Source organism: Lycorma delicatula, chromosome 1 (genome assembly GCF_047948215.1).
Source record: "Lycorma delicatula isolate Av1 chromosome 1, ASM4794821v1, whole genome shotgun sequence".
Lineage (NCBI taxonomy): Eukaryota > Metazoa > Arthropoda > Insecta > Hemiptera > Fulgoridae > Lycorma > Lycorma delicatula.
This window is the reverse complement of record NC_134455.1, coordinates 26,610,816-26,625,091: the sequence shown is the minus strand read 5'-3', so window position 1 is coordinate 26,625,091 and position 14,276 is coordinate 26,610,816. Positions and strand designations below refer to the sequence as shown.

Below are 14,276 nucleotides of genomic sequence, written 5' to 3'. Positions count from 1 at the left end.
GCACCCAAGTTTTGCCTCCTGGCACAATATTGAAAAGGAAGTCATCTCCCTTGTCATAACATTTCAGAAGATGTTCACTACATACCTTTTTTTCTGGTTTTGTTCATTGTTTCTTTTCAGAAAAGAACAAACAACAATAAAGAATATGTTGTGAACAATGAACAAATCTGTGATGATGAACATCATCAAGAACAGAATTTATAGAGTTGTGCAAAAAAATGTCTTAATAGCTCTTCAACTGGGTGACAGTATGTATAATGCAACAGTCATTTTGATAAAATTCATCCATCTTCTTTTGGTGTTTCTCATAAGTCACAGAAACTGGTCAAGTAATAATTCATCCTCAATATTCGCTTTACCAGCTTCTGATGCATAAAATTCTGTTGTCCACTACGGAGTACTTAAATCAACAGTTTCATCACCATAAATGATTTTTAGATGTCAATGAATCTCACTAGCACTAATTTCTTCCTCTATTAAAATTCAATCACTGCACGTTTACATGTAGACATGTTGACATAACAAGGGTATGTGACTCCATAACAATGGCAGCTGACAGAAAATGTGGTGGGTCAGTGAGTTTTGGAATTTTAGTAATATTTAAATGAAACCACAAGATGTTATCAGCTTTCACTGATGACTGTCTCCTATTAGTTCGACGGCAGCTTGAAGATCGACTGCAGGCGGCTTTGTCAACCGCAGAGGGTTGGATTGACGTGCAAAATTTAAGGATTTCTGTGCCTAAGACAAAGTACATACTTCTCAAGGGTGCAGACAAATTATCTTACAATCGTAACCCCCACATAGTATAAAGTATAAAGGCTGTGTAATCAGCCAAGTTAGAGTTCATAAGTACCTACGTGTTCTGTTTGATGAGAAGTTGCTTTTTAGCAACCACACTAAGCAAGTAGCAGTGGATGTCGTCTTAGTGATGCACAAACTTAGGAGGATTGCTCGGAAAGATTATGGGTTTTCGGGCCGTCAAATGTACGTGGTGTACCAACTTAACTACATGTACTACTTAATGCGGCGCCCGTTTGGGCGCATAGGTTGGATATGAATAGAGCACTATTTCAAAATTTAAGGAGTGCCCAGCGCAGAGCCTTAATTGTATGCAATGGTGTTTTTAAAACAACCTCCTACAAGGCTACCACCGTATTGGGATAGGCTCTCCCAATAGATTTTGTGGTGAAAGTTCAGGTATCCATGTGAAAATTGCGAAGAGGTCAGGAAGCCGAGGTATTTGGGATGCAGTTTCGAGCCGGGCCAGTACCGGAACAGAACGACGATTACAATGCACCGGATCTAAATTTTGTTCAGTTGCCCATCTCCCGCCTGCGAAAGTAGTTGCAGAGCCTCGTGATGGATGTATGGCAGCTGGAATGGCACACCACAACTAAGGGAAGATCCTTGTACAAAATTTATACAGGACCTGGGGGAATGGTATGCCTCAAGCTCATTTTAAAGGGCAACGGGTGCCCAAGTGCTCACCAACCATGTAAATTTAAACCAATATCTGTTTCGGTTCCGCCTGGCAGCTGATCAGCTGTGCGTCCGTGGGGAAGTCCTGTCAAATGAAAACCTGATGTTTGACTGCCCTGCTCTTCGGGGGGGGGGGACAGAATCCTGGAAGTTTAGATGTCAAGGGGTAAATTGGTCACTCACAAGCGGTGAATCAATGTGGCGAGAATCACATTGTCGGACTGTGTGGGAGTTCTTTGATGCGGTTGCTTTGCTCAATCGACATCAGTAGTTTACCTAAGGGAAAAAAACTCCCACCGCACTGCTGTGGGAAGCTAACCTAGATATATATATATATATATATATATATATAGCTGACCACCAGCATATTAAGGCTCCAAGCGCTTAAATACTTTCTGGGCATTCTGGCATTCAACGACCAGCAACTTTCTGGCATTCAGCGACCTAGGCATGACAGCAAATAGCTGTCCAGACAAGATGAATTTTAATTTATGGATGTCATAATATATTTTTAGTAGTTGACGGGGTGCGTCTACCCATTTTAGCAAATATATGACAAGTGACAGGTTGGGACACGTAAGCCGGTGGTGTGTATGGCACCACACTTAGTCTGCTCACGCTGTTAGGTAAGCTCTAGGAGCTATTTAGGATACTGGTCGCTAAACTGTTTCGAGGCTCAGTAGCTGTTTGTGGCACAGACATTTGGTCATATGCTTTAAAGTGACCGAATGGGATGGTGGCGGGAGAATGCCAAGCAAACCAATCCCATGAACTTTGAAGCAGTATGGACCATAACCATGAGGCAAAGAAATATTTGCACTGAATGGTATCAATGAAATTGTAACGTTGTGCTGCCTTATAAATTAAAGGCAGCACAATGTTGCAATTTTAAAGTCTAAAATTTTTAGACTTTTCATCATTGCCTACAAATAACTTGTTTGAGGCAACTTGACTTTCCCATCTGAACAGAAAGAGCATACCTATCAGTAGTATTTTTACTACTTGAAATATATGGCAGAGCAGTGTTGGCAAATGTGTGACAAGTACCAGGAGAGTAAATTCTAACATGGTCAGACTGAAAATTTGGATTTCTAGCTCGCTGGGAAATGGTTTCATAGCCCAACTTCTCATATTTTCACACTGTTTTTTATTGGCTGAAGCTTATCTTCTGCCAGTCAAAGTTACTTTGTTTTCCTTTTTTTATAAACTGTACGTGAGGATGGAAATTCTATATTTTACATCATAGAAACTCCACAGCGGCTATGTAGACAATGTGCATTATGTTGGCAATTCCATCATAATGTACATTATCTACAGTGCCACCGTGGAGCAAATGATGAACACTACTTCCACTGCCATATAAGATTACTCTTAAATCTTCTTATGAATTTTGAATAAATATGAAGTGTACAACTCCCGTATACTGTGTAGTTCTGCATGACCAGCATGCACTCCATCTCCATTCATCATTAAATGCTTATAATCTGCATGGCTTCTAATAGTCTAGAATAACTGACATCCCAACAATAAAATCTTTAGATAAACCCCATTGAGTTTATTGTACATCATGAATTTCTGTATAAAAGGTTTCACATAAATAAATATGCGATTGCTCTAAATAAATAGTTTCCACACCTACTATAAGTATTTTACAATATTTTTGAGACGCCATGTTAACTGTTCAAAGGGCAAGTACATACTAAAACACAGCTTTAAGCTTCTATAACGAGCATTTTGATTGGGTATGCCTGCTCCTGACTGGTTACAAAATTATGATGTAATACTGTAAATCCCACCCTCACTGCAGTACTGATGGAATGAAGGTGATGCAATCTTTATTTTTTTATAAATTAAAATTTTATTGGTCTTTTAATTTTATATTTAGTTTTTATTTTTTAACTAGCTGTCCCGGCAGTGCTTCGCTATTGCTATATGTATATATATATATATATATATAGATTTAACCTTTCCTTTTTTCCCTCTTTACCTCTTCCAATCTTCACCCCTTCCCCTCTTACAACTTTTCCTTGTTCCCTTCTTCCTTTTTTTCGCAAAAATTTACTTTTATGTAACTAATATATATTCTGAATATGAGCCAAATCAGACCAAAATAACCCACCGGCTTGGTCTAGTGGTGAACGCGTCTCCCGAAATCAGCTGATTTGGAAGTCGAGAGTTCCAGCGTTCAAGTCCTAGTAAAGTCAGTTATTTTTACACGGATTTGAATACTAGATCGTGGATACCGGTGTTCTTTGGTGGTTGGATTTCAATTAACCACACATCTCAGGAATGGTCGAACTGAGACTGTACAAGACTAAACTTCATTTGCACTCATACATATCATCCTCATTCATCCTCTGAAATATTATCTGAAAGGTAATTACCGGAAGCTAAACAGGAAAAAGAAAAGAAATACAAAAAAAATCAGACTAAAATACAATTTTTTGAAATGTTTCGACCCTCTGTGCCAGGTAGCAGGTCCAAATTAATTCAGAAACCTTCACGGGCGTGTGCACAACACGAAAGTTTCATCGCAATCGGATGAATGGTATAGGAACGCATACGGGACAAACAAACATTCATTTAAGATTTGGTTTTTTTTTCAATTCACTCTAGCGATTCGTGTAGTGCTCCCCAAGCTTTAGAAAATTTGTATTCTAGACCTCCAGTCGTCTCCAAAATTGAATTGAATCTTCACAGCACACAAGTGAATTTCTGTTGGATCTTTAACCATGTGGGAATCCTGGGTAACGAACGTGCGGATTCCACTGCAAAGATGCGTGTAGCCAACCAACCGTCTTTCATCACAATAGAGTTACAAATACCGATTTTATTAATTCCATTAAACATACAATACTTCGAAGAAAATGACAAGGTGACCGGGCTGCTATAGCCGATAATAAACTCTTGACACATCAAAGATACGGTGTTACCATGCGACTCTTAATGCAGAAAAATTCGCCGAGAAGGAGTGGTCCTGTGCCGATTGCTATTGGGACATACCAGAGCTACTCACGGATACCTGATGTTGTCAGAAAATGTACCACTATGCACACGATGCGACTGCCGCTAAACTGTGCACCACATTCTTATGGACTCCATGTGTTATGCTGTCTTACATCGCAAATTGAAATTACCGAGGGACATTGGCACATCCTAGGAAATGATAAGAATGTGACCGGTTATTGTTTCTCCTAAGAAGTATCAATATACTTTCTATATAGTTTTAATTTCTTCTATTAAGTTTTAATCTTATTACTACCTTAGTTTTCATCTTGGTTTTAACTTATTTTATTAATATTTTAATATCCGAAAAGGGTTTTTTTGTTTGTTTTTGACCCAAGCGATGATAAACGCGAAAGCAATTTTTGCCAAAAAAAAAATTCAATTCACTATTGAAAATAATTATTGATATGGTCAGTTTTAAAAATGAAGTAAATGTACAGTGAAGTAGTGTTTTTGCGATATCTCTCAAAAATGGTGGGTGAATGGGAAAGCCGACTATTTATGACATATTTAGGAGTCATAAGCTTTCACTTAAAAGTTAGCGAAATCGGCCCAGTGGTTTGGGCTGGGGGACTCTGTCAAGGTTTTTGACAATTATTTTAAATATACAGTTGTTTAAAATATACAGATTGTTTTACCACCATGATTCTTTAAAAATACTAACGTCATGAAAATGTTGCTTTCAATTTTCGTAAACACAGTTTGCTTTCTTTTTGAATTTTTTGTATGAACAACTGCAATTGGATCAACAAGAAAAGGTATTGTATCATGACTTCATTCAAGAGATCATAAGTACCAAATTTAATAGACTACAAGATTTTTTAATAACCTCGTAAATTAGATGTTCCAGGAAAAACATTGTGTTACTTCTAGAAATAGTGAAAGTAGAAAGTAATAGTATGACTGGAAAAATATTTATTACAAATGCATCCGTAATTTCAGATATTTAATTTAATTTCTAAATTAACATCCAGTAAATTCATTCATAGTGTTCTGCCAGTGGGGCAGGTTCTGTCACGGCTGCTGCTCCCAACTTGTTATATTCCTTTGCTAACCTCTTTGTTTCAGCATATTTTAGTTTTCCGTAATGCCACACGTCATTTGAAATCTTTATTTCAAACACATCCAAATCGAATTCCCCTTTACTTTTACCGAATTTAAAATGCACATTAAAAACTTCATATCTGAAATATAACAAAATTTCGAGCTATGGTTTCTCAATTAGATTATTTCTATTTCTCGGCTCTGTCGAATTACCAAATAATTTTCTACGTAGTTAAAATTATTTGGTAAGAACAGGTTACAATCGATTTGAAACAGCTGAAAATTTTACCATAATATTTGTATAATTGTTGAATCTTGAATGATTCTTTGAAGAAAACGCTGAAATTTTATCTGTCAACTACAGGTATGTTGCGGTCTGGATGTATTATTTGTAATGTACCAAGGTAAATTTGTAACGTAAAACTTGGATTGAAAACGTTGTATATACTCGTACATATGTTTACGTGTTGGATTTTGCTGTTCCCCACATCTGGGTGCCATAGGTCAGGATCGTTTAAGAATGGTTTTGTGTTTATGTTTAGAATTCAATAGATTTGATGAAATTTATACTCAGCTGTTAACTTTTTGTCAAAATGTGAGCCTTTTCTTCAGGTATGCTAATATTACTGTTTAATAAAACAACCACAATATTTCGCCATACAACTACACAATAGTGATAACTTTAGAAACCTAAATAGTTTTGTAAAATTAGATTAAACAAAAATTAAATTACCGGCAAATCGATATTTTTGTTATACTGGTTCTTTTGATGTTAACATTCTTCTCGATCAATGGAGAGAAAACAACAAAAAATACTTGACATTTTGAAGGGGTGAATAGTAACAAAATTTTATTTTTACCCACCACTGAACGGAGACGGTACCTACATGCGTTTAGGATAAGAGGTTTTGATGTGTGTGTGTGTGTGTGTGTGTGTGGTGTGTGTGGCGGGGAGTATTTGTGTGTGCGTGCGCTCGAGCGTATGTTACCATTTTCCTAAAACATTACTGGACCGATTTCGATGCGGTTTTTTGCGTTACATAGGTATCAACTCAGAGCAAGTTCTTAGATTAGTTTACGGTTATAGGCCACCAGAGAGCGCTGCAGTAGATATATTTTTCAATACGAAATTTTAACTCTTTCATCATAGTTGCGCACGACGGTTAATAAAAATTTTAAATTCTATTGTCTTAAAAACATTATCACAATGTCAAAAGATTATAAGATAAAAATACAGTTATTTAATTATTTCACGTTTTTTAATAAGGTTTTTTGTGGGGAGTTATTTAAATTTTTTTTAAAAATCTTTTTCTAATGTGTAAGTTGCAACCTGTTCAACTACTGAATAATAAGAAAACATTTAGTAAACAACTAGTCAACAATTATAATATTACTAAATAAGACCTTTAATATTACACAAAGTTTTAAGTAAGTAAACAACTAGTGAACAATAATATTAGGAATAAAACTTTTTCTTGATAATTTTATGAACTTAAAAGAATGGAAAATTCATTCAAAGAATTAAATTTTGAAAGCTTCTCGGATTATTATAAAATAAAAATTTAAATATTATGTAAGTAGAACAAACCCTGTTTAAAAAAACAATATATTTCGTTATTTAATTGGTTAATTCAAATTCACCGCACCACACAATGAACTTACAAAGATTTTATCCGTATAAAATAAGAGCGTTCGTATTTCCTAACCTTAATTTAATCGTAAATTTATATCAAATTAAAAAAGTATTTGAACATTGAAGTTTTGTTTTTACTAATAAGTAAGGTATGAATTTTTAAATATTCGGCATTATCTGTGAATGATTTTTTACTATATAATATGGAAAACAAATTAATATACTGTAATACGGAATATTATATAATGAGGAATATACTATTCCATACTATAAAATATAGAAAAAGTTGCGATTAATAACGTGAGAAGCTTTATATTTGATATATCTGTGGTCTGGTAATTAAATTATAGCTTATGAAAATTTATTAGTTAAATTGTAGAACTAGTTAGTAAAACTGCAAATCAAACATTCCTCTATATCTTATAGGTTAGGTTGGGAAGAATTTTTTGCATGTTTAGTTTTGTTTCATTAAATCTGAAATTACATTTTTCCTTTGCATTGAGCAATTTGTTATTCGTTTATCGTATTTGACTGTGCTGTAGTACCCTAATTGATAACTCATATCTTTGTTGTTTTATCTTATTTCTTTCTGTTTATATTAGTATTAAATTCGTAAAATTTTGGGTTATGTTCAGTAGATTGTAACATCTCATCGTACATAAAGCAAGTTAATTGTGACATTTTTAATGTTGATGTCTAATTTATGGTAAATGGTGGCTGTGTACTCCAGTATTTTATTTACTATCATTTCGTGCCTTTCATCCAGAAGGTTCTGTGTTCAAAGCTTGGTCAGGTGTAGTGTTTTTCATATGCTACAAAATTTTCACTTAGTATTCCCACGTATAAGCCATTCCAGTATATACGGTGAATTAATCAACCAAAAGAAAAAAAGAATTGTTTTCACCGTATAATAAATTTATATACTTTTTGACTAATCTATAAGAACTGTTGTACAAAATATCTAATTTTCAGAGGTGATTAACTTTCAGAACTTAACTTCTGTCTCAACTGGCCCAAAGATTGAGCCCTTAAACCTATTGTTGAGTTCCTTGTGCAACGGTTGCAGTGAAAAATTAAGTCAGCGTACTTTATACTTTGTAATTATCATTTAAATTTTGACTTCACTGTAATGTTAAATGACTACTCGTACCACTATGTTCAGCTTATCAAATTGCCTTCCTCCCATCAAATGTCGTTATTCAACTTTTGGTATAAATTATAAACTGAAATAAAGCGAATGCTAATTAATAATACTAATTCAGTTAATAAAAGTTGTTCACCAAAGGGTTTAATAGTTTTTGTTTCGAAAAAATTGGGTACATTTTTGGAATCTGACAGCAATGGTCTTTCAATTTTTTCTTGCAAATCAGTGGTTATTTGAAGATATTTGCAGAGAAATAATAAATACAATCTAACCAAACTTAATTTACGCTCGCTCCACTCGCTAGTCAAGGTTAGCGAACGAAGTGAGCGTAGGTTAAGTTTTGTTAAATTATATTTATAATTATGAATGCTTATACTGGATATCTCTCAAGTACATTTGGAAGGCCCATGTTTGAATAAAATCGACGAGCAGAAATAAAAAAATAGCTTAGCAAGCGTAGTTTAGGTTTGGTTAGATGTGTTTATAATTTCTCTGCAAATACCTCCAAATACACCCCTGATTTGGAAGAAAAATTGAAAAAAGTGGCTGTCGTAACTCCAAAAAAAGAAAATTACTAAAAACTGAAATAAAAGAAAATTATTTAAAATAATGATACATTCTTGAACACTAATCTAAATGAATGAGAAATATCATATTAGTGGAGGATTTTGTAAGGTGTAATAGAAATGTTTTCATTTGTAATAAATAGACTATTCCCATAAACAATGTTTATATACTTCATTTTTACTTTTTTGGCAATTTTATTACATACTATTAAGTGAAAGTAATATAATAGATCAATATTTTTGTATATCAATGTTTTTGACTTCCAAAAAAAGATGCTTTTCTCACTCTGTGTGTGTCATCTTCACTTAATAACATGGTGTTGTTAAATTTTTATGAAAATCAGACAAACTGTGTAGTTCCTCTAAATCATGCAGAGTTTATTACAGCCATTTAAATTTATGAAACCACATTGCCAACTTTATTTTTAGACAATGTGTTTTTCTTAATGCTTTTTTCTACGTACTGATTTAAATTTTTCTGAAGGTCCCAATTAAATGATATATATGATTTATAACATTACAACATTATATGACTCCTTAACTCTACATAAGTTATAATAACAATTAATGGTAGGTGAGGTGAGATGCAAATCAGGCTTTTGACTGGGAATTATAAATATATAATTTAATTATTTTTTAAGTTAGATTTATCATCCCAGGATTTTGCTGCAGACGTAATATCTGACAGATATTACCACCTATAATTTTTATTTTCTAATGATTTAATGAAAATCTTACACATTATTTGTTTCTATTATTATTTTATTTTCTTAAGAGATGAATTATGGTAAGATCAAAAAGAAAAAAGACATCAGTTAGACGTACTGCTTCGGTTGACCAGGCGCTTGCTCGAATATCAAGTATAGCATCATCTCCAATAAACAGCAACTTTTTAGATGTCAATGCAATATCTACTCCTACAGGCAAAAATAAAAGGAAACAACTTAAGCATTTTTTAAAGGAAGGTGAGAGTAGTATAATTAGCCTTTTGTAGTATTAATCAGAATATGAACAGTGAGTTCACTTTGATAAGTTTAGTTATTTTTGAGAAAAAAGTAATTAAGTGTTGGTTTTTGCAAACTGGAATGTATTATATCATGGATAATGCATTTTCTGGAAACGATTACTACTGTATGAACTAGTACTGTATATTTTAGGACCATATTAATATAGAATGGGAATAAACAAGTAGAGAAATGAATGGAGTTAAGTTTTATTACTATAAAAAAAAATTGAACATTAAAAGTAAAATGTGTGTGATCACATCAGATCTGAATTTTTAGATTTAGATCTGTATTTGAGATCTATTCACTATTGTGATTGTGATTGTGATTGTGTTTGTGTTGGCTTTCTTCTAATATGAATTTAGTTATTTGTAATATACTCATTATGCAATCATAGCGTAGTTCTTGTGGTAGATTATTATATCCTTTTTGAAACTTTGGTTTAAAGCAGTGTGAAAAAGTTCAACTACTTGCTGTAAAACATCATATGTACTGTATGGATACTGTGTGTCTAGAATAAAAGCTTTGTTAAGCTATCGTTTGCTTTGCATTTGTAGCATACATTTGATTTATTTTGTGGATTGATGGTGGATTTCAGTATGTTTATTAATTAACTGTTGTATAAAAATCAATTTATTATGAATTGCATTTAATATTCTAAAACTCAAACAAAGCATACAGGCATATTTGTGTTTAATATAATAAAAATTGACATACAGTGAAATTATTAAAAATAATACCAGTTTTAACTATTCTTAGTTTAGGTGCATGTATGAACTAAGATTCAGATGACACCTGAATCGTGTTATGTGTATATTATTGATTTTTATCCTTTATGTTGAGATATTTTGTATCTCTTTACATCTGGATTAATTGCTTTCATTGTATTGCATTATTTATAATTTCACAATATTTAAATGTTGTCTTATAACTTCAAAAAGCCAATCATTTAATATACTGCTTGTATGAATGTGACATCACTGTTATAAATGTTTCTTATGACAAATGACTGCTGCTGCAGGAGTTTTGTTTATGTAATGACTTTGAATACTGATCAGTTATTTCTAGTATATTTATTGTATTAGGGTATGATTGGATTTATTGTTTATACAAATTTCTCAAGTAAATTAAGACTTCATTTGTTGTCAAAATTTCTGTAGTTTGTGATGATTAATAATGATTAAGAGGTACCACCTATAAATGTTTATATGCAATAAAAATGAATATAGAATCACTCTTTGTAATATTATAATGTAAACACATTTTTTTTACAGTTGTAACATTTACAAAATCCAAAATGGCAGCCATTGTCGGTTTTTTAGTCTTTTATACCTGTGTGATAGTTTTTATCAAAATGCATTTTATCAGATAGAATTTTAGGTTCAATTTGCGTAACATCTGGCACCGTTGTTATTATACAAGTTATATAACAATAGAGTATCCACTTACTAACAGTTGTGAGTATTGACTATCCAAACACTTATGATTATTCCTTCATCATCAGGGATTACTGATTAATTATGAATTTTATAGCTGTGCATATAAATTTTTTATAAATTGGAATTAAAATGAAAATAAAATAGATAAAATCAGATTTGATAATGATATTTTATTCAAGCAAATTACACAATAACTAAACTACTAATCATGGGGTTGGCTAACTGATTCAATTTATACTGCATAACAGTAAACATCTTACTGACAAAACATTTTTCTTTTAACGTTGACTTATTTTAGCTGTCGACAATCAACTGTTATGAACATATAATTTTAAATTTTATTTAATTTTAATTCCTATTAATACTCAAAAATTTTTGGTAAGTGAATATCATATTTTTATGTAGATAGAATGTTGTTTGAAGTCCCAATTGATTTTACTCTGAGATCCATACTTTGTAATAATGTATAGAGAATTGAGAAAGACTATATCAGAGCTAAATCAGCAATTTAAAAAAATAAGACAATGTATACCCACCAGTGGAACTCAGTTAAAACATTTGCTCTAGGGAAACTAAAATTACAACTGGTGTACAATTATTTAACTCACTTAATGTTTATGTGTTTGAATTTTGTTCAAATTTAAGTAAATATGCTGCTGTTTATTGTATGTAACTATGTAGAATTTATTAAATGCTATCTTTTTTTATAATATTAAAGTAATCTTCATTCAGTCTTTGTTATGAGCAGATTGTGTAAAATGACAGAATATGTATTATTAATTATTAGCATTTATTTTATTATTTTTAAATAAATTAAAAAAAACCCGCCATCTAGCAATGTTAGTTTATTACAGTTATAAGTTAGTTGCACTAACAAGTTAACTTGTAAATTACATTTACTTCAGAAGATTGCTGCCATGCTGGTTTTTTTTACAATTTAGTTGCTACTGTAATTAATTGAAACTCTGTGGTATGATGAATATGTTGTTATATAATGAACGTTTCAAATTTTACCTTACATTATAGATAACTCCATTTTTTACTGCGAGCAAACACTCATAATTGAACTGTCCAGTAAGGAGATTGTGTTTATTTTTGCCATTATGAATATTTTTTACCTTCCAGCTAATGAAATCATTGTGATCAGTTTCCTGCATCATAGAATTTTGTCATTAGAATGATGTTATAGTGAGCACCAATATGGTATAATATCAAAGTGAAATATAATGTACATATTTGACAAGATCTTTAACAAAAGAGCTTTCATCATTTCAAAGTGAACCACTGCTAAAACATCATTAACCCACGAATGGAAGTAGATTTGGGCAGTTGTAGGAATTTCTGAAATAGTGAAATAAGGTTCATCATGGAACATTTTATCACCTGAAATTTTACTTCTATGAATTGATATGGTCTATGTTATTTATGATAAGCATCCATTCGATAAAAATCTAATCTATTCAAGTATAGATCTATTTCATATCTATTGGCCATGGCAATAGATATGAAATTTCATGAATTGCATCAAGTTGAACACACTGCTATTACATTTCACATAAGTAAATGAAAACTTAGTTTTTCTGTTGATTGGTTAAATGTTAGCATTATTATTAATAGTAAAAAAATATAGGTGGCATCAGTCTTCTTAATAAGTACTAAAATACCCTAGAGGGCATCTTTTGTTTTTACTCAAGGACTTGTCTACTTCTGCTTCATTACCAAATTCTTAAAATTATCAAATGTCTAGAAAACACCAAATGCATGATTGGTCTGTTTGTAAATTCTTTTAAGCGAGATACTGAATTGACTTTTCAGTTTATTTCTTCATGATTTTAAAGTATTTGCTGCATTACATTTGTTTTCCTTCTTGTTGCTGCTACAGTCCTAGTAGCTAGAGCAAGACACAAATATGACAAATTTAAGGTGTTATAATATCTGTAGCACATGAGGTGTGATTGGACATTTTTTAAGAAGTGCTGCCACTGCTCAGTAGGAGGGGCTGCTGGGTTTACCTGTGGTGTGTAAGGGGAAGCTTGTTTTTTGTCCTTGAAATGTCATGAAAAGATCACCACAATATCTTTGTTCACTATAGAGTGATATCCTGGTGAGTGAAAATGTGTTTTCAGTTTGTGGTGGGTTATTGATTTTTCAAAATGGTTGAAAAAACAGAATGAGTGTGTTACATTTTGCTTGAAAACTGGGAAATCAGCTTTGTAGAATTTATGAACAATTAAAAAAGCTTTTTGGGATGAGTCTAAGCTGGTCATATGTTGTATTTATCTGGTTTAACAGATACAAAGATGGCTGTGAATCAGCTGGAGATGATCCCTGGTCTGGCCACCCTTCCACTTCAAAAACTAACATTGTGAATTTCAAGATTTAGTGCGCTCTGACCATAGCCTTACACAATTTGAGATGGCTGAACTGAATTTAAGTTTCTACGCGGTTCAGTAAATTCTAACTGAAGATTTGAACATGACTTGAATATATGTGAAATTCATTCCGAAATTGTTGTCAGACGAATAGAAACAACACAGAAGTGTCTCAAGAACTGATTTATCACAGTAAATAGATAAGTTAAACTTAGAATTAACAAGAATTGATTTTCATGGAATCCCTAATCTTCAGTTGTTATTAAATAATATTATTACATAATAGAATTTAATAACTGAAGATGCAGGATTTCACGACAGTTGATTCTTAGAATTAATATGGTAAGTCTAACTATCTATTTACTGTGTTTAGGTGTTTTGTATTTCACTTAATATTAAATTGTATTAGTAAAGTGGTCAGAAAGTCCTTTTTGAATCACCCTAGTATACAAACATATATATATATATATATATATATATATATATATATAGATATATATAATATGTTTGCGTGATTTGTTTTTTTTTAACGGCTAATGATAAATATTTGAATTTTTTTGTCTTATAATTGCCTGAAAATTTTTAT

General features: G+C 32.1%; 1 protein-coding gene across 3 annotated transcripts in view; it reads left to right on the top strand.

The window, feature by feature from the left end:
* Positions 1 to 6,908: 6,908 nt before the first annotated feature.
* borr (borealin-related) overlaps positions 6,909 to 14,276 on the top strand; it is a 32,638-nt gene continuing 25,270 nt past the window's right edge. The window contains exons 1-2 of one of the 3 annotated variants that reach the window (XM_075354586.1): positions 6,909 to 6,960; positions 9,651 to 9,840. In XM_075354586.1, coding sequence (XP_075210701.1) covers positions 9,660 to 9,840 — 181 coding nt within the window. In that variant the 5' untranslated portion in view covers positions 6,909 to 6,960; positions 9,651 to 9,659. Of the gene's footprint in view, positions 6,961 to 7,178; positions 7,315 to 7,737; positions 7,872 to 9,650; positions 9,841 to 14,276 lie in introns of those variants that run through there. The other 2 variants (XM_075354587.1, XM_075354588.1) reach the window with 2 other exon arrangements.